The 25,627-nt window shown below is 47.8% G+C and overlaps 1 protein-coding gene across 1 annotated transcript; it reads left to right on the top strand.

The window, feature by feature from the left end:
• Nucleotides 1-18,241: 18,241 nt before the first annotated feature.
• On the top strand, nucleotides 18,242-25,222 carry CCL5 (C-C motif chemokine ligand 5). Its single transcript, XM_043583737.1, has 3 exons — nucleotides 18,242-18,385; nucleotides 19,590-19,701; nucleotides 24,742-25,222. The coding sequence occupies exons 1-3, from the start codon at nucleotides 18,313-18,315 to the stop codon at nucleotides 24,827-24,829; spliced, it is 273 nt and encodes a 90-aa protein (XP_043439672.1). The 5' UTR covers nucleotides 18,242-18,312; the 3' UTR covers nucleotides 24,830-25,222.
• The last annotated feature ends 405 nt before the right edge of the window (nucleotides 25,223-25,627 follow it).

The following is a 25,627-nucleotide window of genomic DNA, read 5'->3' as shown; positions in this document are numbered from 1 at the left end:
AGGGAAAACAAAGACTAAGCCATTGACCCCTTCAGGCCAAGCTCAAATATCAAAGATCACACAATTTGTCAGGCAGACTTATACTCAGAAGTCAGAAGTGGCCCACGGTTACCTTCACCTAATTAGAATACTAAAATCTCTGCCCAAGGAGGAGCATAGGCCTCATTTACATAACACGTAATGAATGTATAGACACGTGTCCTTAAGGCACGTGTGCCACCTCATGCCCTACGTCCACATGCAATGACAAGGCTCCTCTATTTCAATGTTCATTCCTAAATCAAAGGAACCCATTCGCCCTTGCTTGGAGAGTCACAGCTTTGGAAGTTACTCTTCGACTTTCTGATTTGCTACAAATAAAATTTACTTTGTGCAACAAGTCTACCTGGTGTAGTTTTCATCTGTGACTCACCAAGGAGTGATATCACATTAGTTTGGTTACAGTAGTATTAGGGGAAATAGAGGGTCAGGGTAGTAGATAGAAGTGTGCCCTACCCCATATTCACACCTCACAGTAAATGTGGGCAGTTTTGTCTACCCACTGCGTGGTATTAATGGGATTGTCTGTCTCCACTACATCTCCCACACCCAACCATAAAGATTTGACCAAGAGGTGAGTACACAACCCACACAGGGCCAGACCAAGTCCCTACCTAAGATTGGTAACAAACACTTGAAGAAAGAAGCACACTCTTTACTGGGGTTGGCTGAGCTAGGATGATGAAAAGCTTGAACAGCCTAGGCTTTGTCCCACCTCTGCATAAAGGAAGCTCATCTTCAGGAGTAGAAAATTGGGCAACACACAGAAGGAGAGATGAAAAGTGGAATGCGAGAAACCCTTGATGACATTGTTTAAGCTTCTGGATCAAGCTAGACCTGAAGCTTTCATGCACTTTCCAGTTACATGAATCATTAAGTCTCCTTTTTGATTAAGCTCATATGAATTGGATCTCTGCCTCTTTCAACCAAAAATCAATAAGCCCTTCCACTGATGCCAAAGTGGAGGTAACAGGATCCTCAAGAGAGAGGAGGAGGACAAGAATCACAGCCTTGACTAGCAGCAAAATTATTGATGACCCTTCATATTGCTGAAAGGACAGAGATGCAGCCTCTTTTGGAGCTGACACAAGAGCAGATATTGAGCAAACCACCTTTCCCAAATATATACAGGAAGATTAATCAGAGAAAAGGCTGAGTTGGGATTGACAAGGCTAAGTCATTTACTCAGGCAAATAGTGACCTAGGTTAAAGTGTCATCATGTAATCTGGGCTACAGGGGGATTGCGTGGGAGAATGTGGGGGGGGGGGCGGTTATCAAGAAACTGTGGTCATGATAAGGAGCCCTCCCACCCATCCCTCACCAGGGTCATATCAACTTGTCATGTACCAGTCATCCATCTATTGGTGCTTCAATTTTGGGGCCAATCATTCAGTTTTGAAATATAAGCAAGTTTAGGAAGCTAATACATTTGCTGTGTTGTTCATTCATACCATCCTGAGAAAAAGAAAGTTTTGAAAAATAGGTAAGAGTACGTATGGATTGTGGGGGACTGCCTGGAGAGGTCAGGCTTGAATTGGACACTTGAATGAAGAAGCCTAGAAGCAGAAAGTTTTGGAGAGGAGAGGTATCCATACCCACCACAGTCCAGTTATCCCAGCCTCTGCAGACAAACTCCTCCCTCCCCAGTATCTTCTAGAAGGTATCAGTAGGGTATGTCCCACTGGTAAATGGGGTCCAGAAATAGTTGTCTGCTGCTCTAGGACCGTCAGAAGCTCCCTAATGTCCCCAGAAGGCCACTCAGCCTGTCAGGTACCCTCTGGCTAGGGCCTCCTAGGGACAGGGACCTCCCAAGTGAAATCCTATTCTCCAGTCCAGCAGCCCAGGCCTGCTTCCCCTACTAGTCCTTTCCATGTGAATCTTCCCCTACTTCCTGCTTCCCCTACTAGCCCTTTCCATGTCCTTTCCAAGTGAATCCAGCTTGCCCTGCTTTGAACTGAGCTAAGAACCAGGGGGACTCCTGTCTTCGGGTATCCTTATATATAACCAAGACCCCAGCCCTTAGAAGATCTGATTAAACTTGGTATAACCCCAATACCACAGCACTGTGAAAGTCCAGAGCCCCTCCCAAGATTTCCTCCAGATCCTCTCTCTCCAACCTCCTTGACCAATCAGGAGTCCCAAAGAAACTCCGCAGCAGTGCTTACCTTGCTACAGCTCCTCCCCAGTAAACCTGCCCCTTGTTAGATAGCCCCAGGAAAGAAGGCAGAGCCAATGAACACCTCCTCAGAAGGAGAAATGTCTAATGTAGCCAGGTAGAGAAACTGGAAACCCTGCCCCTTTCACTCCCAGAAGAGTGAGCAGAGGAGCAGAGAGCAGGGCTCAAGTCAAACAAACTGTGTTGTGAAGTTCTGTCTTCAGCACAGACTGGAAGGGAAACTTGAAATCAGAGAAGCTTGTGTTCAGCTTTAGTAACTGTGGTGTAGCCCATGTGGTGGAATATTACACAGCAATGAAAAAGAGCAAACCACCAGTAAACACAGTGTGAGTGAATTGCACAGACATGATTTGGAGCAAAAGAGTCATACTTGTAAGAGCACATACTATATATGTCCATTTATATGAAGTTCAGGGATAGTCAGGACAGTCCTAGAGGTCAGACAGTGCTTACCTTTGGAGGATATTCACAAGAGAACATGAAGAAAACTTCTGGGGAGCCAAACATGTTCTTTATCTGCATCTGGGTGATAGCTACGTGAGGATATACATGTTTGTTAAAAACCCTTCAAGCTATAAGTTGTGTACACTTTATAGAAGTTATCCCTCAATAGTTGTTGTTGTTGTTGTTGTTGTTGTTGTTGTTGTTTAAATAAGGACTTTAGGTTTGGAAGACTGAGAGCATTGGCAAAGCAGAGACAGCAATTTTATGCTGCTCCTTTGAAAACAATGTATCTATCAGGAAAAAGCCATGATTGTGCAGAGGGAGCTGATGCAACCAGACCTGACTATTGGGCTATACTCTACTGCTCCCTAGCATGGATTTTAAAAAAATTTTTTAATGTTTTATTTTTGAGAGAGACAGAGACAGAGCGCAAGCGGGGGAGGGGTAGAGAGAGAGGGAGACACAGAATCTGAAGCAGGCTTCAGGTTCTGAGCTGTCAGCACAGAGCCCAATGTGGGGCTTGAACCCACAAACCATGAGATTGTGACCTGAGCCAAAGTCAGACGCTTAACCAAATGAGCCACCCACGGGCCCCCCTAACATGGCATTTTTTAAAGGGTATCGTGGGCGGGCACTGGGGAGGAGGTAGAGAAATATCACTAGGTCTACATAGAGGGCATTGCACTCCGAGAGACTAATTCTGATTACCAAATACGCATGCGCAGAAATGCAGATCAAACTACTCACAGACATTTCCTCTGGATAAGGGAGGGCTGCTGGAAGACAGCCTTCCAAGTTTCATTCTCTGGTTGGACATTTTTCAGGTATTTTCCTATTTTTATCACCTCTTCCCTTTCGTCATTCAGACAGATGATCCACACCACGCAGTTCCTCCACCTGTCTCAGGGGAGACATGACATAGGGCAGTGACTAAAACTATGAGTCTCTTTGCCTTGTGTGTTCTAAAAGCCTAAGTCCTCTACAGAAAGGACAAAGAGGATTCAAAGTAATCTTTTTTAATGTCTTCACCAGACTTAGTAAGGAGTGTGGATTTCTTCCAAGCCAGAGAGTCCTGGTTTGGTTTGGAGAGAGGCGGGTATCCCAGCAGGATGGCCAGGGACAGGGAGACCCCAAAGAAAGAGCTGTGGACAATGTCCAGGCAGGTGGGGCAAAGCAGCCCTGGGGAAGGTCTCCATGTCCTCAAGTGTGACCCCAAACTCTCAGAATGTCATCAGACCCATAGGCCATAGTAACCCCAGGTAGGAAGGCTCAGCAGTAACCTGTGGGGACAGATCATCATAGGGGCCCTCCAAACACCCAGGCACACCCCAGAAAGGCTGAGGTTAAAGTTTCTCATCAGACCAGCAGAAGGGCAGGATGCAAACACATCAAATTAAGTTATAGGAGCAAAGTTTTCTTTCCTATAAACCTGACTTTGTAGACTTAGAAGATTCCAGCTACAACTCTGGGTACTTCTGCATTAATCGAATCTGTTATAATGATTTGTATCTTTTCTATGTTAGTGTTTTACTTGCATAATCATCATTACGTTTTTCTTACCCCGTGTCCCTGGCATGGAAACCTATGAAAGAGGCAGGAGTCAGCTTGAGGGTGTTCCCACTGTGGCTTCCTTGTGACTCTGGTCTGACCACAGACATCCCACACACAATCCTGAGGCTGAACCAGAGTGGGACCTCTAGCTGCCTCCTTCCTGGGCTCAGCAGGCAGTCTGTAGCTGTAGGACTGGTAGAGTGCCCACCCACCTCCTTTCTCACCTACTTGCAGATCAGACTCCCTGCCAGCCTCTTGGGGGGAATTTTCCTCTCCAGAAATCCCCCACTGAGTGACAAACTCTGGGCTCGTCTGCCTACAGCTCACAACGGCAGGAAACTCTCCTCTCAACCCTGCCTTGGACCCTGAAAGTGGAAGTTCTGAGTCATGAAAGGGCTTCCGCTTCCCCTTTTCTAGCTGGAGTTCTCCCTGTCACTTCCTGAGGAACATCTGTTCCCAAACTCATTTCTGACCCTGCAACCCTGTCACTGTCCAGCTCCAAGCAGCAAGAGGTGGGGGCAGATAGAAATGAAAAGGGGAAAAAACACCTACTGGCTATATTTTATGTATCAGTGGCACTCTACACATGCCACCTTGATCCTACTTTCCACCTTGCAGGCCAGGTGCATCTTACAGCCATATGAGGAAACCACGCAGAGTTCAGGCAGTATAAGCAACTTGCTCTGGCTCACACAACTAGCAAGTGAACAAGCCAGAATCCAAATCTGTGTCTGAGTCCGGGCCCCCAGATGGGACCTGTCCGTGCCTGACCCAGCCCTCCCTGTGGGCCCTGTGGGCTATCTTTCTAGAATCTACACTCCGGGATCAGCTTCTAGGGGTACCATGCCCCCCACTGCCCAGTCTCTCTGATTCCTGACTGCCAAGGCCCCAACAGAGGAATCTTACTGGCGCAGCTCATCTTTTTTAATCTAGGCCATGCAACACCTGGCCAACCCCTCTATTGCAAGCACGTGCCACTCTGCCTGAGAGTCCTCCCTGGCTATCACTTTTCCTACTGGAACTTCCTGGGATCACCTCCCAATAAACTACGTGCACTAAAACCCTTATTTCATGGTCACTTCTGGGGAATCCTAACCTAAGAAAGGTGCAAGAGAAAGAAAAGTCAAGAGTGACTCCCAGGCTGCTGGCCTGACCAGTCAAGCTTCAATACTGATTTTAGCTGAAGCAGCTACACGTATTGAGCGCTTGCCATGTCCAGGCATTCTGCAGGGCCCGTTACACAGAGCTTGCCAATTAATTATCCCAGCCACAGTTTGTAGTACAGAACCATCCCCATAATACCCACAAGGAAACAGGCTCAGAAAAGTTAAGCCATCTTCCCGGGATCAGACAGGTCGAGCTGGTTTTCAAGGAGCAGAGGAGGTGAGGGAGGTAGAAAGTCCACGATGCTTTGACTTGGCTGCCCCTGATGTGTTACTCACGAGGCTCTCTACCTCCATATGCCAGCCCCTCACTTCCAACTGGAGAGTTCCCATTTCCTCACAAACAGCACTCATAGAAAACGGCACTCATAGAGAAAGTGGAGGGCAGAGGGGAAAAGAATGGACCAAAAGAAAAAGGTGGGAGGGAATAATCAAAATAATCACAATAGTTGTATGGAGTGCTTCCAGTGTGCGGGGCACTGTTAAATTCTTTGTCAACTCACTTAAACCTCCCAAAGAGCCTTGTGGGAAGAATCATCTAATATTATGCCCACTTACCAGAGGTATAGAAGGACCAGTACTACAGAACAATAAAGAGCAAACGCCGGGCTCCAGCCCTTCCTCACTGCGACTCAGCCTCAGCCTCAGCCTCCGTGTTTGCCATTTCTCTTCTTTCTCTTCTTGAGAAAACAGTTCCACACCCTACTTTCTGAGTATTTCCTGCCTGGTCCCTGGGGGGAAATCAAGTCTCCTCAAGGGGTTTGAGGCAACCTAAGGACAGCTGCAGGACACAAAAAGGAGAGTCCCCCTTGTTTTCAGAAGTGTTAACTGGGGCTTTGAAGAGAGACCCTAGTGGTCTGAATGTCTGCAGTGCTGAGGCTAGAAAGCAGCCAGAGCCTGTAAGATGAAAGGGTGGTTTCTCGCTGGGCGGTGTGGGTCTATGTGGCGGCGGGGGGTGCTTCTTCAGCATCAATCACGTGGCCGTGTCAAAATGTGCGGGTTACAACTTACATACACTGAAAAAGCTGTTCTCTTTATTTTCAGTAAATGATCACACTGGAATGGTGGACGAAACCAACAATGACAATTAAGGGAAACCATCTCCCCTGGAATAAAGCAGTGGCACTTCAGGGAAATATTCACAGCCAGTGTGGAGTAGCAGACCTCTCACCGGAGCTGTTGCTTACCTCCCAAGATGGCTTCAGGGTGCACTTAAGCTGCCTCGTGGCCCTGGCTGAGGGTGAGGAACGTGGTTCCCGTCCTGCCGGCTTCAGTTGATGTTGTTCTGAGGTACGGCTCGTGTTGCCTTGCCCCTGAGCCCTCCTGACTGCCACAGTGCCACAGCTGGGGGAACCTGTGGTCTGTTCTCTGGGTGTGGCAGGGCCCGTGGCTCCTCCCTTGCTGCCTTGGCCCCATCTAGCCCACATGTGCCTGCATCCCAGCATGTCCTCCACCTTCTTTAAGCATCCATTTGGCAGCCTCTACTATGGGACCATCCGGAGCCTCACCAGAATATCAGAAACGTTTGTTCCATCCCCCACCTCAGATGCTGCAAGCAGTCATGAGTCAGACCCCATCCACGCTCCAAGGAGAACCGAAGTCTCATGTTCTAACCTGGCACCCCTTTCTCCAACTTCCACCTCCACTGACCCTCCATTTCCTCACCTGCTGTTTCTCCCTACATGGGCCGGCGCCCTCGTTCCTTCATTCTCCCAGAACAGCACTGATGTAAAGCTATTGGATATCAAAAGATGTTTACTGGACATTTGGAAATAGGATGGGTTCAGAATATGATGTAGCATGAATGTAGCACAGAATAATTTAGGTGAGAATTTGAACTAGGATATTAGCCATAAAGATCCCTGCCTTAAAATTCCTTGGCCATTCCCTGCCAGAAAGACTTCATCTCCCTCTGGCCTGATTTTTCTTCCCAAGGCTGGGGCCCTGCACATCTCCCCTCTTCTCCCTCAAAACCCCACAACGGCTCTCACACTGACCAGGAGCAACTCCCAATCCTATTTCCTTCTTGTGCAGAACAATTTAGCCCTCTCTAAGCAATGCAGGGGAGGGTGGGGTGAAGTAGGGGGTCTCCCGCATCTCTCCTTTTATAATGAAACATGCATCTGAACATTCTTTCCCCGAAGCCAAAGAGTCATTCCCTCACTAAGATTTTTGCCCTCATTTTAGACCAGCCAGCTCTACTAAAACAGCATTGTTGGTGACACCTCACATGTTTCTTTGAATCCTCACAGTGAAGTGGGTAATATTATTATCCCCATTTCACAAACAAGGAAACCAAGGCCTAGCAAAGTTCAATAACAGTCGCTGAGTGAATCAACAACCAGGCGAGAATTCAGCTCCTCACCACTGCTCATCCTGGGAGAAGGAACTGTGTTTCCACAGCTAGGAGGTGAATCCATTTCTCGGACAACTCCTATGTGGCAGGAGAGAACGATCCCCACACTGTCAGGTCATCTCTGGAGACAGAAGATAAGAACCCCTGCTTCCAGGGTCCCTACTGGTCCCAGATCCCATCCTCCAGGACCTTTGTTCCTTCCCAAGTCAGCCCCTTCTCTGACAAGAGAGCCTCCACAGAGAACCCCAGTGCCAAATCCATCCTGCAAAACAGTCACCTTGGGGCTACCCTCACTGTCTCCAGACCCCAGACCTGCAGAGAGGTTCTCTCTCTCTCTTTCTCTCTCTCTCTCTCTCTCTCTCTAACTGCAAACTTGAGGCCCTCCCAGACCATCTGATTGACAGGCACCCCTGGCACGGTGCCTTTTCCACCATTACTGGGCAAGGGGCCAAGCCCAGAGGGGCCATCAGTGTTTGCCCAGCTGGGTGCGGTTCCAATCACTACTATTTCTTCCCTCCTTCATGGTAAGGGGCCCAGCTGGCTGAAATGACCTCAGTGACAGTGAGACACAACTGCTACCATTTCCTGAGCACTCATAACGTGCCAGACATTGTATACAATGACTTCATCTCGTGGTGCCCCCTGCCCCACCTTGAGTTCAGTAGCAGAGGAGGGAACCATCTAGCAAGATCGTGGCAATCTCTTGAGCTTTCACAGTGTAAGCAGCAGAACCTGGAATTTGGACCGAAGCTTGAGCAACTCCAAGGCTCGTGAGTTTCCACTATGAAACACCCTCTGTCAGAGGAGATAATGATCAAATGTCACTCTTCTTTGGGGAAGGCACCTAAGTGTCAAAATGTGATTCTAAAACCCACTTCCCTGATGGGGTGAGGGGTGTCATTAGGGGTGGGGTAAGGGAGGTGCCAAGATGAGCCCCTGGGGGAGTCAACCCATCTCAGAGAACCCCACGGACTGGTTCTCTCACTGGACTGAGGGATAAAAGAGACTAAGACTGGAAAGGACACTCCATGGTAATTCTCCCCCAGACATCTGGGCACAGCCTGCCAGATGACTCTCTATAAATACATCAGAAATGAACGTGATATAAAATTCTAAAGATACAAAAAAATATACAATGAAAATAAGGTCTCCCTCCTACTCCTGTCCCTCCTCCCACTACCCTTCCTAGCCAGGAAGGAAAGTAACTGTTTCCAATTTCTTAGGAGCCTTCAAAAGAGAATCTATGCATTTATAAGCATAGTTGACTCTATTTTTTTTTTTATATGTGTAACACACTACACAAGCCATTCTGTCCCTTGCTTCTTAGTGTATCTTACAGATCATTCCATAACTGCATGTAGGGACCAGCTTCACTCTTTTTAGTAGCTGCCTGATACTCCATTATATGGAAGTGCCAGGATTACTTAATCAGTCCCTTAAACATGTGAGTATATGTGTAAGATAAATTCCTAGATGTAGGCTTGCTAGGGCTTATTAAATACAATATGTGTTTTTGGGTTTTTAATAGATTTTGCCAAACTGCCCTCCCTCCATTGAGGTTGCAGCAACGTGTCATCCAGCGCCAATGAAAGGCAGCACAGGGAGTGCTTTTCAAATGAGGAAAGGTCTTTAGCTGGAAGAGATTGGCTGAGGGGCAGACAGGCAGGCCCGCCCAACAGGCAGCTCCCTGCGGGCAAGCCACCCATTTCACAGATGAGAAAACAGGCTCAGAGAGCTGACATGCCTCACCCAGGGTCACGGCCTGGAACCCTGTCAGTCTGGAGCCAATTCCCTCAGACCATGCATGCTTCACCCTCTGGTTTCAGCTGTAGCCTCCTGCACTGACTCCGCCACACTTGGAGAACCCAGCTCCTTCCTATTGTGAGCCGAAAATGATTGGGCCACCCACATGGTTTGGGCTTCCACTTGTCATTTCATTCCCACCCACAGGAAACCAGGACCTGTTCCCACACATACACACTCACCAGCTGCTCTTTCCAGCCTACTTGGGGCCCATGGAGCCTTGATCTTCCACTTCTCTGGGGTGGACATTCATCCACCAGCCTAAGGAACTGAAAAACTCAACAGACCCTCTCCATGGCTACCGCTTGGTGGTGGACAGTGAGGGCGTGAACACAGTGAAGATAACACATGAGCCGTGGGTGTTATCATCAGCCACTCTGGAAATAGAAGCAAGCATGGTGAAAACCGTTCTCTGTCTTTGTACTTAGAAAGTCCTTTCACATCCATTAATTCATTTTACCTCCACAGCAGTGCTCTGAGTTAGGCAAGGTAGGGACTCTTACATTAATTCCTCCCACTTCATAGATAAGGAAAAGGAGGTATGACTTGCCCACTGCTCCAGAGGAGCAGAGACTAGAGGTTGATCCAGGTTCTCTGGTGTCTAATCTGGCCACAGTCTGTTCTGCCCCCATGATAAGCAATCTCCTGGCAGGATGAGGCACCCACAAAAACCATCCCTTATCTGCCCACATCTAGACTGAGTCACCCTGTCCCTAACAATGTTGTTTGGGACCCTGTGATACATGGATATACATAAATTCCTTTCCCTAGATCCTTAGCTTTGTTTCAGCTCCACAGAGAAGTCTTTTTAAGGAGACTCCTGGGGTGTTTCAGATGGGTGGCTTTGTAGTATATCTAAGTGCCTGGCATGACCTCGGGAATGCTCAATAAAGGTGGCTGAAAGGATGGATGGGTGGATGGATGGGGAGATGGGAGAAGAGTGATGGATAGGTAGGTGGATGGATGAGTAGATGGATGGATGAATAGATGGGTGAATGGGTAGATGGAGTATTGGTTTAGTTTGTTTCTTTGATTATTTGTTTTATGTTTTAATTTTTCTACACAGCATCCATTACGCCTTCCAAATATCACCTTTAGCAGAACTGCTTCTCCCCCACGGTATACAGTCTCAATGATACTGAAGACCAGGTGCCCTATCCTCCCCCAGCCAAAAAGCAAGCAAATGACACAAGTCTGGCTGGTCATCTGCCTCCCCAGGACTGTGAATCCTTAGTAGGTTGAGAAGTGGGTAGGAAGAATGGCTGGAGTACGATGATTTCAACAGTGGTACCCTGATGAGACTGGCAGGTATTACCTGCTGCCCCAACACCCAGAGCTTCTCTGGTTTCTTACCACTCTTGTTCCAAGTCAGGTTCTCCAATGTCTTATCCACTCCACAAGCTACTCAACTTCCCCCCCAGTATATTACCTTCCTGCTTACATTAGTCAAAGTTGTTTTCTGTATTTATAAACAATGAATCTTAAATTGCACAGACACCAAGATGAATGAGTGGATGAACAACAGATGGATGGTGGAGGAACGGTAGGGTGGAACAGAAGTGGATAAATGCAGCTCTGCCTCAGGAAGGACTTTATGAACTAAGTATTGAGTACCGGGCCTTGGAAGAATGGGAGGGAGAGAAGGCACGATAACCCTTCAGCTTCACTGCGAGAGGAGTGATGTGAACTGAATTAGGGGCAACAGGACACCCACCCCCAAATCTCCTCCGGTACACTAGAATTCCTTTAGCCTTGTATCTTTTAACTGAGAAAGTCTTCCATTTCCTACATGAGGAAACTGAGGCCCACAAAGGGCAAATGATTCCCAAAAATCTCACTAGGTTTCAAGTGAGCTAGGACTAACACTCAAGGTCCTAATTCCCAGTCCCTTCTGTTTTCACTGCTGAAAACTGCCTCTACAAGGAATGACTAAGGTGCAGAATTTCCAAATTCCATTTCAAGGAAATTCCCCAAGGGAACTTCCTCACCCAGGCTGGAGGTCCTCAAAAATGCCAATGCCTCAGGAAGTTCTCAGGTCCGTATAGTAACCTGAATGTTCTGCAGGCATCTGTTCTGAGGGGGGCCGGTCAGGGACTGGGGGAAGTGGCACACAGGAGAAGCAAGAGACTGGGGACCCCCATCCCTGAGAATGGATGCAGCAGGCAAGAAGGGGCTTCCCAAGGCCAGCTCAAAAAAGGGGCAGAATTCAGACCACAACCACAAGAGTCCTGTAAGATTCTGAAACTTGTGTCACTTCCTTTGTAAGCCTGTCTGTGACACTCTTTGAACAAAGGGTCTGCATGATGGCTGCGGACACAGCCAGCAAGGGAAAAGGAGGGGAGTGGGGCGTATCTCACTCCACAGCCAAGCCCGGCGCAAGAAAGAGTTCCAGTGAGGGACAGACTGTGGAGGCGAAGTCTCTGAAGTCCAATGCACAGAAGGTGGGAAAGCTTAGGGCAGGCCTGAGTCATCACCGTTTTCTACACGTTTTCTTCCTAATAAGTGAAATAATGCCTACAGTGTCCAGCACGGTGCCTAATGACTAATGGAAAACACCGTCAACTCCCCCTCACCCACCCCCATGTCCCTTAACGCTGAACTGAGCTGAACACCCCTACTGGGAGGGGGAGACATGGAGGGGAGAAGCACTGGAGACTGGACATTTGGAGGAAGAAACAGAAGGAACGGTTACCCCCGTTCTTCTTGTGCCAGGAACGGTGCTGGACAGTTTACTGATTGGCACGTTTAATCCTCTGAGGTGTCCCTGGAGCTGGGCATTCTTTGCCCCACTTCCAGAGAGGAAACCAAGGTTGTAGAGCAGTTAATAGCTTGTCCAAAGCCATACAGAGAGGAGGTGATCTGTCTGACTTCTACCCCAGGTTTGTCCTTCTCCACCAGGCTTTCCCCTGGAGGTGGGGACAGTGGAAAAGAGGGGGCAGTTATACTCTGGGAGTAGGCGCAAAGAAAGGGGCCGCTTCTGACAAACGAGCAGAGGAAGACAAAAACAAAAAGCCGACTTGAAAGCATCAGGAGGAGTAGGACCTGAGATCACTTGTCACTCAGCAACTCTGTAAGAACCAGTGTTTCTCCCTGGGCCCCACTCCCTGGGCTGCCCCATCCCCGAGGCATCTTGCGGTGGGCTCCTCCAGTGACCTGAGGCGATGAGCACATCAACGATCACACCACACTCGGTCTCCGGCTCGCGGAAAACAAGCGGGTGCACACAGACACTGTTCTGTGTGGTGGAGGTGAGAAGCACGGGGGGAGGCCAAGCTGCAGCCCTCCAGCCTGAATGTGGTTGAAACTATAAAACAGTTGTCACGGTTAGTACCCCTGACCTGGTGAAATGCACAGGAGGTGACGGGGAGAGGGGGGGAGGCGTAGAATAGAATCACACAGAACCAACCAGAGCCAGACCCAAAGCAAGGGCAAGGTGTAGCAGAAAGAGTCCTGGATAGGGGCTGGAATCCAGCCTGCAGCTGGGTAAGTCCTCCGTGTTGCCCTACAGACCCTCCAACAGCACTGCCGGAGCAGCTCCCCCAGGAAGCGCCCTGTGGAGACAGGGCTGAGGGAGCAGCTACCTGGCTCCTGTGAGGAAACTGGGATTTGTATTTGTAAACAAGGACACAGGAGGGATGCAGCCAGGGAGCAACTCTCCAATTTGCAGATGGAAATAATCAAAGGAAAAGACTTGGCCTCAGGCTTCCCTGGGATTCCCTGCTTTGGACATTTTTTTTTTAAAGCAGCCAGAAAAACCAGAGCTGCGCCTGCCCCCCCCCCCCCCCCCCCACACATGGTTGTGTTGTGAGGGGAATTCCAGGTCTGAGAAAAACTTTGGAATCCAGAGGGAATGAGGTTTCACTTTCTTTGCCTGCCTTTGGTTTCCTAACGTCACCGTCACCGTGTGAAGCTGGGCAAGCAGCCAGCTGAGCTCAGGGAAAGAGGGAATGAAAGAGGAAAAGGGAGACTGGGCCAGGAGGGGGAGGGAGGGCTTGCTAGGCGGAAGACAGCGTGTGTCTGTCTAGCTGTAGCGAGGAATGTGCTCACGTGCAGGAGGAGTGGGGGCTGATGACAACCAGCTCCATGGACTCGAGAGCCCCGTCAATGAGCCTGCTGGGTCTGTGAACCTCATTCATGCAAAATCAGGTGTGTGTGTCTGCGTAGGCCTCCACATGTTTATGGAAAGCATTCACAGCTCTCACCAGATTCTTTGAACATTTTTTTAAATGTTGATTCATTTTTTTTTAATGTTTGTTTATTTTTAGGAGAGAGACAGAGCGTGAGCTGGGGAGGGGCAGAGAGAGGGAGGGAGACAGAATCCAAAGCAGACTCCAGGCTCTGAGCTGTCAGCACAGAGCCCGATGCGGGGCTCAACCCATGAACCATGAGATCATGACCTGAGCCTAAGTCGGACACAACCGACTGAGCCACCCAGGCGCCCCTAATGTTTATGTTTATTCATTTTTGAGAGAGAGAGAGAGCACACATACACACACACACATTCACACGAGTGGGGGAGGGGCAGAGAGAGAGGGAGACAGAATACGAAGCAGGCTCCGGGCTCTGAGCTGTCAGCACAGAGCCTGAGGCAGGGCTCCAACCCATGAACCATGAGATCATGACCTGAGCTGAAGTCGACACTTAACCGACTGAGCCACCCCAGCGCCCCACTCACCAGATTCTTAAAGGGCTCCATCGCCCAATACAGGTTGGAACCAATCTTTCACTTCACACATGAAGAAACTGAGGCCCAGAGAAGGTAAGCAATCTGCTCGAGGTCGGCCCTGATTAGAAATAGCACTGTGTGTGAATCTAGCAATCCGACTCTAAAGAGCACAGGTACTCACTTAAGATGCTACAAGAAGTTATTAAGACTAAACCAGCATGAATTCAGCGTCTATCACGTCCTAGAGTTTGGTGGAAAGCAGGGGGAGAATACAAAAAATGACTAGAAATCAAAAATCATAAGATGTTACTATGTCCAGGGAGTTAAGAAAAGACCAGTGCCAAGGTGACTTACAATAAAGGAGGATATTTTTACTTGTTATTTTCACACACACGGACACACACACACACACTCCAGAGGGCAGGTGTTTGACTTGCTCACCATGCTGTCTGCAGCATCTACAACAGTGCCTGGCTCACAGCAGTTCACAGGAACAGTTTACAGGTGAAGAAGGACTGACTGAGCAGGTGTAGACCAGACATACTGGCGGAAGGTGGGGGAAGGGCAGAGAGGGCTTCGTGATGTTTGTATCTCACCTTACAGTCTCCTAAGCACGTCCACAGTCATTACTCTCCTTGATCCTCTCAACCACCCGTGTGTGGGTTACACAGACAGGCGTCCCTAGTTTTCAGGAACATAAAATACTGGGTGAATCATAAGGATAGTTGCCATTCATTGAATACGCACCCTGCACCAGGTACCACACCATTTACTTTCCGTAGGCACTTTGATTTCCTCATGGAATCAGTACCTCAGAACCAAAGAATATACTGATTCCATGAGTCCAGATGTGATTTTGCACAGGAGGTAGTGAGGGGTAGAAATAGAATTGTAATTAAGGTCTTCCCCCTCTCTGGTCCCCACAATCCACTGGAACCACCAAAAGGAAAGAAACATACTCCTGACACACACATTGCCTATTCCTGCTCAGCAACCCTGCTGCTCCACCCTACCCACCCACCCACCCACCCACCATTCCTGCTCCACCCTACCCACCCACCCACCCATTCCCACTACCTTTTACACACACACACACACACACACACACACACAACCAGAAAGGGTCATCAGGATATAAAGATGAGGATCATATTAGTCCATCTCTGGTTTCCCCTCACTTCTTACCTCAGCTAGTGTCCCAACTCAGCATATTTGGTATCCAGGAAAATACTTTGCTTTCTTCCTCAAAGAGGGAAACTGAGATCAGAAAAAGGAAACAGAAATGGAACTCACATGGAAAAACTGAACCTTAGCAGAAGTTTTAGGATTTCGCTAGAAATAGTGCAGTGTGATAGAAAGTCTAAGACTTGGGTTCAATGTCGAGTTCTACCACTTCAGACTATGTGACCTTAAGCACGTCACTTAACCTCTCTAAGCCTCCATTGACCCATCTGCTTCAAAATACACAGTTTCTGTGATAAAGCTCACTAATCATATCACTTGGGAGCCTGGTCTACACTTTAAAAAGCCTAAAGTATAGAATATCCCAAAGGGACTGCCATTTTCTTACTCTTAATAATAACCTGATAATAATAGCTAATGTTATTAAGTACTTAATGTGTCAGGCATTGTACTAAGAGCTTTACAAGCACGAGCACATTTATGGGAACTTAACTGTCTCAACAGCTGTGGAAGGGACCATAATTATCCTCCCTGGTTTATAGATGAGGAAACTAAAACCAGAGAGATAACGTAATTTGCCAAAAACTGTCTAAAAAATGGGAAAAATACCAAAGCCCCTGCTCTTGGCCACCAGGCTACACAGCCCCCCCCCCACATGTTTGGTAACTAAGGGAACTATGTGAGGGGAACAATTAAAACAGGCAGACCAGGGGCGCCTGGGTGGCTTGGTCGGTTAAGCGTCCGACTTTGGCTCAGGTCATGATCTCATGGTCCGTGAGTTCGAGCCCTGCGTCGGGCTCTGTGCTGACAGCTCAGAGCCTGAAGCCTGTTTCAGATTCTGTGTCTCCCTCTCTCTCTGCTCCTCCCTTGTTCATGCTCTGTCTCTCTCTGTCTCAAAAATAAATAAACGTTAAAAAAATTAAAAAAAAAAACAAACAGGCAGACCATTTGTATGTAGATAGATGAATGTTTCCAAAGTACTTGCAATGGGTTTCTTTAAATGAGATGGCCACACAATGAGAAAAAATGAAATATGGCTTTTTGTAGCAACGTGGATGGAACTGGAGAGTGTGATGCTAAGTGAAATAAGCCATACAGAGAAAGACAGGTACCATATGGTTTCACTCTTATGTGGATCCTGAGAAACTTAACAGGAACCCATGGGGGAGGGGAAGGAAAAAAAAAAAAAAAAGAGGTTAGAGTGGGAGAGAGCCAAAGCATAAGAGACTGTTAAAAACTGAGAACAAACTGAGGGTTGAGGGGGGTGGGAGGGAGGAGAGGGTGGGTAATGGGTATTGAGGAGGGCACCTTTTGGGATGAGCACTGGGTGTTGTATGGAAACCAATTTGTCAATAAATTTCATATATTAAAAAATAAAAAAAATAAAAAATAAAAAAAAATAAATGAGATGGCCACATTTTTCAAAGCTGTGTTTCTATTATAACCTAGTTCATGAGTCATGAGGAAGGAAGGAGAGGCTTCCTATGACAAGCTTAGAGTAGCACCTGGCACCAACTTGGGATGCAGTAACTGTTAGTGGCCTGATATGAGTCAGTGGAAAAGACTGGAGTCTGGTCATCAGAAGCACCCAGGTTCAATCCCACTAATCAGCCATGTGACTTTGAGGACCTTAATGACCTCTTCTATAAAATGAGAATAACCACCCTTCCTCAAAGTCACTGTGAGGAAAAAAACGAGGTAAGGTCGTTCCCTTTTGGGTGATTCAGTCACCCTCAGATACCAAGTTACATATGTCACAAGAGCTAGCAAGAAAACATTCTAGAAGGTTGCATTTCTTAAGTTACACTTTTTTAAAATGTGTTTGCTTTTGTCATTGTTTATAGACAATTTTCTCTTAGATAATTCAGATGTCAACTTGTCACTATTCTGAATTATCCAAATTAGGAATTGATGAAGATTTACTCTACCCAAGTCTTTGGAATGGAGTAAGGACCCTGTCTCTAATCAAGACCACTTCATGGATTCAGTTCAAGAATGCCCCCCCCCCCCAACCACCAAGATTTTCACGTAAGCAGTACTGAGTAGGCAGAGCACTGAAGCAGGAACCAGGGCACCCAGGTTCTGATCCCATCGTTCATTGGCTGTGTGTTCTTAGCAAGTTACTTCTCCTCCCCTCTGCAATTGAAGAACATGGAAGAAATAATCCCTAGGGTCCTCTGCAGCTTTCAAATTCTGTAACTTTTGTACCGAAGAAGACCTTAGGAACGAGATGGGATCCCAGAATTTACAGATGAATGTCTTCATCTGTAAAATGGGGGAAATGGGCACAATGAGAGTAAATGAGTTGACACCTGTAAAGCCTTTAGAATAGTGGCTAGCTTCCTTTGGGGCTATATGTCAGAGAACCCTCCCCTTCCCAATCAAGCACTTTATAAATAACACCCTTCCATGGATGAGAGGGGAAATACAGATCTGTAATGCAAGAGCAATTAACTTTGAAAGCAACCAAATAAACACCCAGTTGTTTCAAATCCGTCCTAACTGCCCTCTTCTGACCCCTCGTCCTGACCTCTGATGAGGATCCCTACCCTAGAAGAGGAAGCTGAGGATGCCATCAAAGAAAGAGGTTTTCCACCACAAATGCCTATACTAGCTCTTCTGGACAGCAAATGGAGGTTTGCCCTGGAGGGCGGTTCTGGAGGAACCGATGAGCTCACTCTGGATCAGAGACAGTGAGGAGAAGAGAGAGCGAGCCTCAAATTTCCGGAGCCTATTTCAGTTTTCTTTTCCGTTTTGTGCAATTTCACTTATGATATCAACCAGTGTGTGGCTACTGTTTTGGAAACTCCCCGTGGGGTGGTGCCCCTCTACTGGCCTGACTATAAAGGGCCAGTCTGAGCTGCAGAGAATCCCTGCAGAGGATTCTGAGACAGCAGGTGGATCTCCCGCAGCCTCCACCCAGAAGGAACCATGAAGGTCTCCACAGCTGCCTTTGCAGTCTTCCTCACTGCTGCTTTCTGCGCTCCTGCCTCTGCATCCCCATGTAAGTCAAGTCCTGACCACTGCAGCCCCGGGGGCCAGACCTTCAGATTGGCCCAGACTTTTCCCTCTTTTCAACTGCAGTATTTATGCTGTCTGAACCCTATGATTTACATCCCTATATACTGCTTTACACAGTAAAGGATCTATTGTCCCTGATAGATCTCTAAGCCACTTCATGGCAGGGACCCTCTGCTCAACTTTTCTGTCCTCAAGGTCTACATCCAAGACCTTCGGGTGCTGAGTGTGGACTGATGCCAGAGGTATAAGCAGTCAGAGGTAGCCTAAACTGACCTCAAAACACAGCTAACTCATGCCTATCACCAGCAGGGTTTCTAAGAAACTTCTAAGCATTAGTAAAACCTTCCTGGGACAGTCATATTGTCCCCATTTCATAGATGGAAAAAGTGGGACTTCGGAGAGGATTTTTTAAAAATCTGGTACGGATCAGTTATTAGGCTGATTGTTCTATATACCACATTATTTAATATTTGAGGCTACTATTTGAGTGGCTGAGCTTGACTTACAGATGGGGAAACAGAGGCCCAGAGGAGTTAAGTAACTTGCCTGAGGTCACGCAGCTAGGAAGTGGGGAAACTGGTGTTCAAATCCAGTTCTACCTGGCCCTTAAACACTCCTACTCTACTGGGAAATGGCAACTGACCCTTTCCAGGGTCATCCTGAATTAACGGACCAAGAAAAACTCCTCCTTCTCTGTTCAGAGCCCTTTTTACCATGCCTCAGCCAGAAGCTCCCAGGATGCAATACATATGTTCAGGCCCCTCTTAGGGGTTGAGGCTGAGCCATGAAGTGTGCGTTTTGGAAACCTCCCTCTACCCCACCGTAGCTCTCAAAGAAAGCAACTTGTGAATCCATTGAGGATCCCAGGAGGGCAAGAATAAGGCAAAGTTCCCAAGACAAGCCAGGAGGAAGCCCAGCATGTCCGCAGAACTGAAGGCAGGGGGTTATGGTGCAGAGGGAGGGGTCCAAGCAAGACTCAAGGATTAGATAAGGGATTGCAGAGATCTTCTCAGTTCTCTGTTGGAATCCCCCTCTGCTACTATGTGCCCATGGCCAAGTGACCGTAGCTCTCCGAGCCTCAGTTTCAGCCCAAGGAGGGTAAAAGTCTATCCAAGATAACGTACCCAGCACAATACCCCATGTGCAACAGCAATGAACACAAGGGTCTCCTTTCTTTCTCCTCCCAGATGCCTCGGACACCACCCCCTGCTGCTTTGCCTACCTCTCCCACCCACTGCCGCTCACCCACCTCCAGGAGTATTTCTATACCAGCAGCAAGTGTTCCATGCCAGCAGTCGTGTGAGTCTCAGCCCTGTGGACCCTCTGGGGGGAGTGGGGGGTGAGGAAGGGACACCTTTTGTCCCACAGCCAGTCCCCCACAGGAGCCCTCTAAGAGGATGCCCTATCTGCTCCCACCCATCCTCCAGCTGCCCAAATAGCCATAGCTCCTCCCTCTGAGGCTTCAGACCCCCCCCCCCCCGCCGCTATCACACAGAATTAGACAAGGGGTCCCCAGGGGGTCCTCCCCACTCTGATGCCCTGGATCAGGTCTCTGATCCTTAGAGACGTGACTTTTACTTTAACGTGATCTACAATGTTCCTGCGTGGAGAAAAGATCAATGTGGCCATCCCTCTCCAATTAAGAACCCCACATTCCCCAATATCTCACACCCAATCAAGTCCACCTACAACCTCAGAGGATCTAGGGAGGAGGATCTAGGTCAGGATCCTAGTTAGAGTGTATTTTAAAAAAAAATTATCAGCTGGTGAAGAAATAATGACATGAGATTTTCCTTTTTTTTAACTTTTAAAAAAATTTTTTTAAATGTTTATTTATTTTTGAGACAGAGAGAGACAGAGCATGAACAGGGCAGGGTCAGAGAGAGAGGGAGACACAGAATCTGAAACAGGCTCCAGGCTCCGAGCTGTCAGCACAGAGCCCGACACAGGGCTCGAACTCACGGACCACAAGATCATGATCTGGGCTGAAGTCAGACGCTCAACCGACTGAGCCACCCAGGTGCCCCGAGATTTTCCTTTAAATGAAAACTAATACATTTAAAAAAATTAATCCCTAGAAGTGCCTGCTAGAAGTTAATCCCTAGAAGTGCCTACCTAGAAGTGCCTGCTGTGTATCAAATGTCTTTGTGTGTTCTCTCTCAATTTCATGGTAACAACTCTGTTAGGTATGCATAATTTTCTCCATGTTTCAGACAATGAAACTGAGACCCAGGGAGGTTTGGGGACTTGCCCAAGGTTGCTAAGTAAGTGAGAGATAGAGACTGTCTTTGGAGCCTCCTCTTTCTACTATAGAAAGGTCAATAGATGCTTTTGAAATTTAAGATGAGGGGCGCCTGGGTGGCTCAGTCAGTTAAGTGTCTGACTCTTGATTTCGGCTCCAGTCATGATATCACAGTTCGTAAGTTTGAGCCCCACGTCAGGCTCTGTGCTGACCGTGCAAAGCCTGCTTGGGATTCTCTCTCTCCCTCTCTCTCTGCCCCTCCCCCACTTGTACCTTCTCTCTCTCTCTCTCAACATAAATACATAAAGTAAAAAAAAAAAAAAGAGATTTAAGATAGTAGAGACTTAAAGAATGCAAATGGGGCAATCAAGAACTTTCCTATATAACGGTGAAGTTTTTTAATCCAAAAACTCCTGGGACACTTGCAAAGCTATAGGTATTCAGCATTGCCTTTAGTTCTGGTGGATCCTTTGAAGTCAGTGGTAATATTTAGCACTACTAATTTTATTTCTGAAGGCAAATATTTTTCAAAAGAAAACAATCCTTCTTTGAGCACCTGTTATGGGCAGCTAGAGATTAATAAAGCACCATCGCTGCCCTCATGGGACTCAGTCTAATCCGAGGCAAAGACAGATGCAAAATGACTAGAGCAACCCTGAATAAAAACATTACAAAAGGAGAGCAGGAGCACATCCAACCTTAGGGTTGGAAGAAGGGACAAGTTTGCTGCAGAAGGTGCTGTTTGAGAAAAGCCTGAGGGACTGGGTACACTAGGCAGAGCGAATGTCGCCAAGACTCTCCTTTGGTTGACGCAGCATCCCTGTGTAGGAAAGCACTGGGACCTTGAGTGTCAGCACAATTACGCCAAAGCATCAGATCGAGTGTGAAGTGAGCTGGAAAGTCAGGTCCAGATAAGAAGCTGTTATGCTCATCCACACGAGTGGTACTGAGGCTGAACGGGACATGAAGGGAAGGGAAGGAGACAAGGGCTGAGTCGGCAAGCCCCACCAGGTGATGTAAGGTCAGGAGCAAGGATGACAGGGGGGTTAAGGGTGACATGAAGGTTTTGACCCAGATGGCTGGAGAAATGTGGAGCCCCCTGAAGTCTCAAGGAAGAGCTGTTTAAAGAGGAAAGAGCCAAGGTGGCAGCACAAAAACCCTGTGGCAATGTCCAGCACGGAGTGTGAGAAGGGGGGTTGGGAGCTAGGAAACAGTGCTGGCGCTAGAGATAGGGCTTTTTTTTTTTTAATTTTTAAAAAATGTTTATTTTTGAGAGAGAGAGACAGAGTGCAAGTGGGGGAGGGGCAGAGAAAGATGGAGACACATGGGGCCTGAACCCATGAACCTTGAAATTATGACCTGAGCTGAAGTCGGACACTCAACCGACTGAGCCACCCAGTCACCCCGGAATTTTTTTATATAGGAGGAAAGGGTCTCTTGATACTAGAGTGGCAATCTATAGCAGAGTCTTGGTGAACACTGGCTCCAGAGCTAGTCAGTCTTTGTTAGAGTCCCAGCTCTGCCCCTAGGCAGTTGCAGGAGCTTGCATCCATCAGTTAACCTCTCTGAGCCTCCATTTCTTCTGCAAAGTGGAGTGAAATAGGAGTTCTTCCCTCACTGGGTCAAAGTGAGAATAATGAAATGAAAAACGATATTAGAATATTCCCTGGCACACAGTTGTACCTGATATGTGTTAACTGCTCTTCCTCCTCCAAATATATGATTATATACATAGAAGTGACAAGTAAAACTTGATGAGTGAATGCAATTCGTTCACTAACTCATTCAATAAACATCCATTAAGCCCTAGGCCCAGCGACTTGGGGCAGAAAAAACATAGAGGGGCACCAGGGTGGCTCAGTTGGTTAAGCGTCTGACTCTTGACTTCAACTCAAATCATGATCTCAAGGTTTGTGGCGTTCAGGCCCCATATTGGACTCTGTGATGATGGTGCAGAGCCTGCTTTGGGATTCCCTCTCTCTCCCTCCCTCTCTGCCCCTCCCCTACTCATGTTTGCTCTCTCTCTCTCAAAATAAATAAACATTAAAAAAAAAAAAAAAACAGGGCACCTGGGTGGCTCAGTCGGTTAAGTGTCGGATGCCAGCTCAGGTCATGTGCTCACAGTTCGTGAGTTCGAGCCTTGCATTGGGCTCTCCACTGTCAGCACAGAGCCCACCTCAGATCCTCTGTCTCCCTCTCTCTCTGTCCCTCCCCCACTCTCTCTCAAAAATAAATAAAAACATTAAACACACACACAGAAAAGGGCAGCAATTTTGAGAACACCTGTTCTCAAGGGGCAGGTGAAGGTGGTTGCTCCCAAGAGAACAAGCAGAAAGGCAGGAGGGAAATCAGGCAAGTAGGGGGTCCCCAAAATGGGGCAGGGAGAGAAGCTTGGCCAGGAGGAGTTGTTCTTCAGTCTCACATTCTTTAGGAGGAAACGGAGGCCTGAGAAACAAACCCTCACCCCAGATATTTGTTTCCTGCCCTTTTGATTTCCTGGCCACAGGCTAAGGGGGCTGAGGACAGAGGATAGCAAGTCTACAGGATTTCCTGTCTGACTTCTGGCTGAACAACGGCAGGGTCTTGGTCTGGCTCCCTCAGCACCCAAATCAGAAAACAAACACTAGGAGGCACGAGAGCCCACAATATTCTGTCTCCCCACCCCCTCCCTCTGCACACTAGAGCGGAAGGAAGAGAGATGGTCAAGGGGCTCTGAGTCTCAGAAAAGGAGAGGCAGCTTCCTTGAGAGCAAGCACTATTCAGAACAGAACCTAAAAAGAAACCAAGAAATCCTCGTTCTCACCAGACAACCTAAGCCTTCACTTTGAAAACATTTGGCCTCATAATGTTTGGAGAAAGGTCCAAGTAGACAGGGCTGGCCCAAAAGGAACATGTTAATTGGCACAGCACCGCTATCCAGGCCATGGTTTCCACCCCTGCACCCCTCCCCTGCTCCCCATAGAACCAGTATCCCAGCAAACAGATGAGACAGGCAGCTGGACCAAGCCCCAGCCCCACAGGCTTTGATACCTCCAACGCATGCTGTCAACACCTGTAGAGATAAGGCCTCTCGCATGCTATCAACACCTGTAGAGATAAGGCCTCTCGCTCTCAGAGGCCTCTGCATTCTGGCCAGTTAACTGGTAGAAGTGCTTTGACGCTGGCAATATCTGGGGACCTTCAACCTCTGTGAGCACGATGCCCAGTACAAGGACCTTTGGTGTCATGGTGGTCTGATCCATCCTAAAGAAGAGGTCCCATAACATTCCAATAATAATACATGTGTGGTATTCCAAAACTCCCACATACTAAGTTTCACAACAACAGTGCAAAGTAGGAATTATCTCTACTTATATATTTTTAAGTTTATTTATTTATTTGGCGGCGGGGAGGGAGAGAGAGAATCCCAAGCAGGCTCTGCGCTATCAGCACAGAACCCAACTCAGGGTTCAATCTCATAAACTGTGAGATCATGACCTGAGCCAGTATCAAGAGTCTGACGCTTAACTGACTGTGCCACCCAGGTGCCCCTCTCTATGTATTTTAGAGGTAAACAAATAGATTCAGAGGCCTTAAGTTATTTGCCAAGTTAAGTGGTAAAATCCAGACTCAGGTTCATGTCCTTTCATTCACCCCCACATGCGGAGATGTACTCATTTGTTGAGTATCTACCCTGTGCCAGACACTGTTATCTAAAGAAAAATCACATGTTTACCACTTCTTATGTCTCACCTACTCAACCGTCACTCAGTTCCTAGAAGACACCTCTTTGCTCTACATCTAGAGCACCCAGCACAGGGTCTGAGACAAAGAAGTTCAGAGAAAAGGCTAGTGGTTGAACAGCTCAACCCTGGACCCCTCAGACTCCATATCCCCTTAGCTCTCCAGGCTGCATATGTTTGTGTGGGAGTTAAAATGCACACAGATCTGCTTCTGGCTTGGAGCCATATGACCCAAGAGAAGAGGAAACATCCCTTCCTTAAAAGCTACAAATCCAATCTCATGGAGCTTCAAGAATGCTCCACCCCAGTACCATTATCCCCAAACCTGGCTGTCCGGGTGCTGACCAGGTTTCATCCTGTTCTCTTCTCCCACAGCTTTGTCACCCGGAGGAAGCGCCAGGTGTGTGCCAACCCACAGAAGAAATGGGTGCGGGACTACATCAACTCTTTGGAGATGAACTAGGATGGAGGGCGCCTAGAACCTGAACTTGTGCAAAGTTTCCTGCTGCTTCTTGTTTATGTCCTAACTAGCTTGGGAAAGTCCCCACCCACCCCTACTCCCACTCCCTCCTGGGAGGGTGCATATTCCACCACTAAGCAGCAGTTATAAAAGCCTCCTCCATCTAAAGCTTCCAAGAGTTCCTGAGGCTCTGCCTTGTGCGCAGAAAGTCTCTTGGCTCTGAGCTTCAGGCTGCAGCTCTGCCATCAGAAAGGAAGTCAGCATGTCTCTGGAGGCAAAGAAGGGAGAAAGACTGGGCTTCCTGTGGCCAAATCTCCCCTCGCAGCCCCTTCGCTGCGAAGGGCTGACTGGCAAATGTGAGAAATCAGCTTTCCATTAAAATTCTCGTCGCAGTTACCAACCAGGCTCCTGGTTTGATTTTCAATATTTGACACTGAATTTAGTGGCCATGTCTTTTAGTGACTTTTAACACACTTTTTTTGTCTTCAAGTATTTCTTTCTTAGGAGTTCAGATCAAATCTTTGTAGAATATTTCATAGTTTGGATCTGCCTGATCGTTTCCTCATAATTAGATCCAGGTTAAACATTTTGAGCAGGGACACCGCATGGGTGCCGCTGTCTTAGTGCAGCACATCAGGGTACATGTCAGCTTACTGGTGGTCATGTGGAGTCTCATGGGCTTACTGGTGGTGATGTTGAGTCTGATGGCCTGGCGGCTCATGTTTTCTTGCCACAGCCAGCTCCCTGCTGTGTGCCAGGCACTATGCCAGGCATGGGGGGGTTGCGGAGGGGTGGAGAGTG

Source organism: Prionailurus bengalensis, chromosome E1, assembly GCF_016509475.1.
Source record: "Prionailurus bengalensis isolate Pbe53 chromosome E1, Fcat_Pben_1.1_paternal_pri, whole genome shotgun sequence".
Classification (NCBI taxonomy): Eukaryota; Metazoa; Chordata; class Mammalia; order Carnivora; family Felidae; genus Prionailurus; species Prionailurus bengalensis.
The sequence above is the reverse complement of the archived record's forward strand: the minus strand, read 5'-3'. Positions and strand labels throughout refer to the sequence as shown.

Excerpts from the sequence above, each read along its gene's own strand:
- CCL5 (XM_043583737.1), top strand. The coding sequence starts at position 18,313 with ATGAAGGTCTCCACAGCTGCCTTTGCAGTCTTCCTCACTGCTGCTTTC. Across the intron at positions 18,386-19,589 it reads TCCTGCCTCTGCATCCCCAT|ATGCCTCGGACACCACCCCC; the intron begins GTAAGTCAAGTC and ends TTCTCCTCCCAG. Across the intron at positions 19,702-24,741 it reads TGTTCCATGCCAGCAGTCGT|CTTTGTCACCCGGAGGAAGC; the intron begins GTGAGTCTCAGC and ends CTTCTCCCACAG.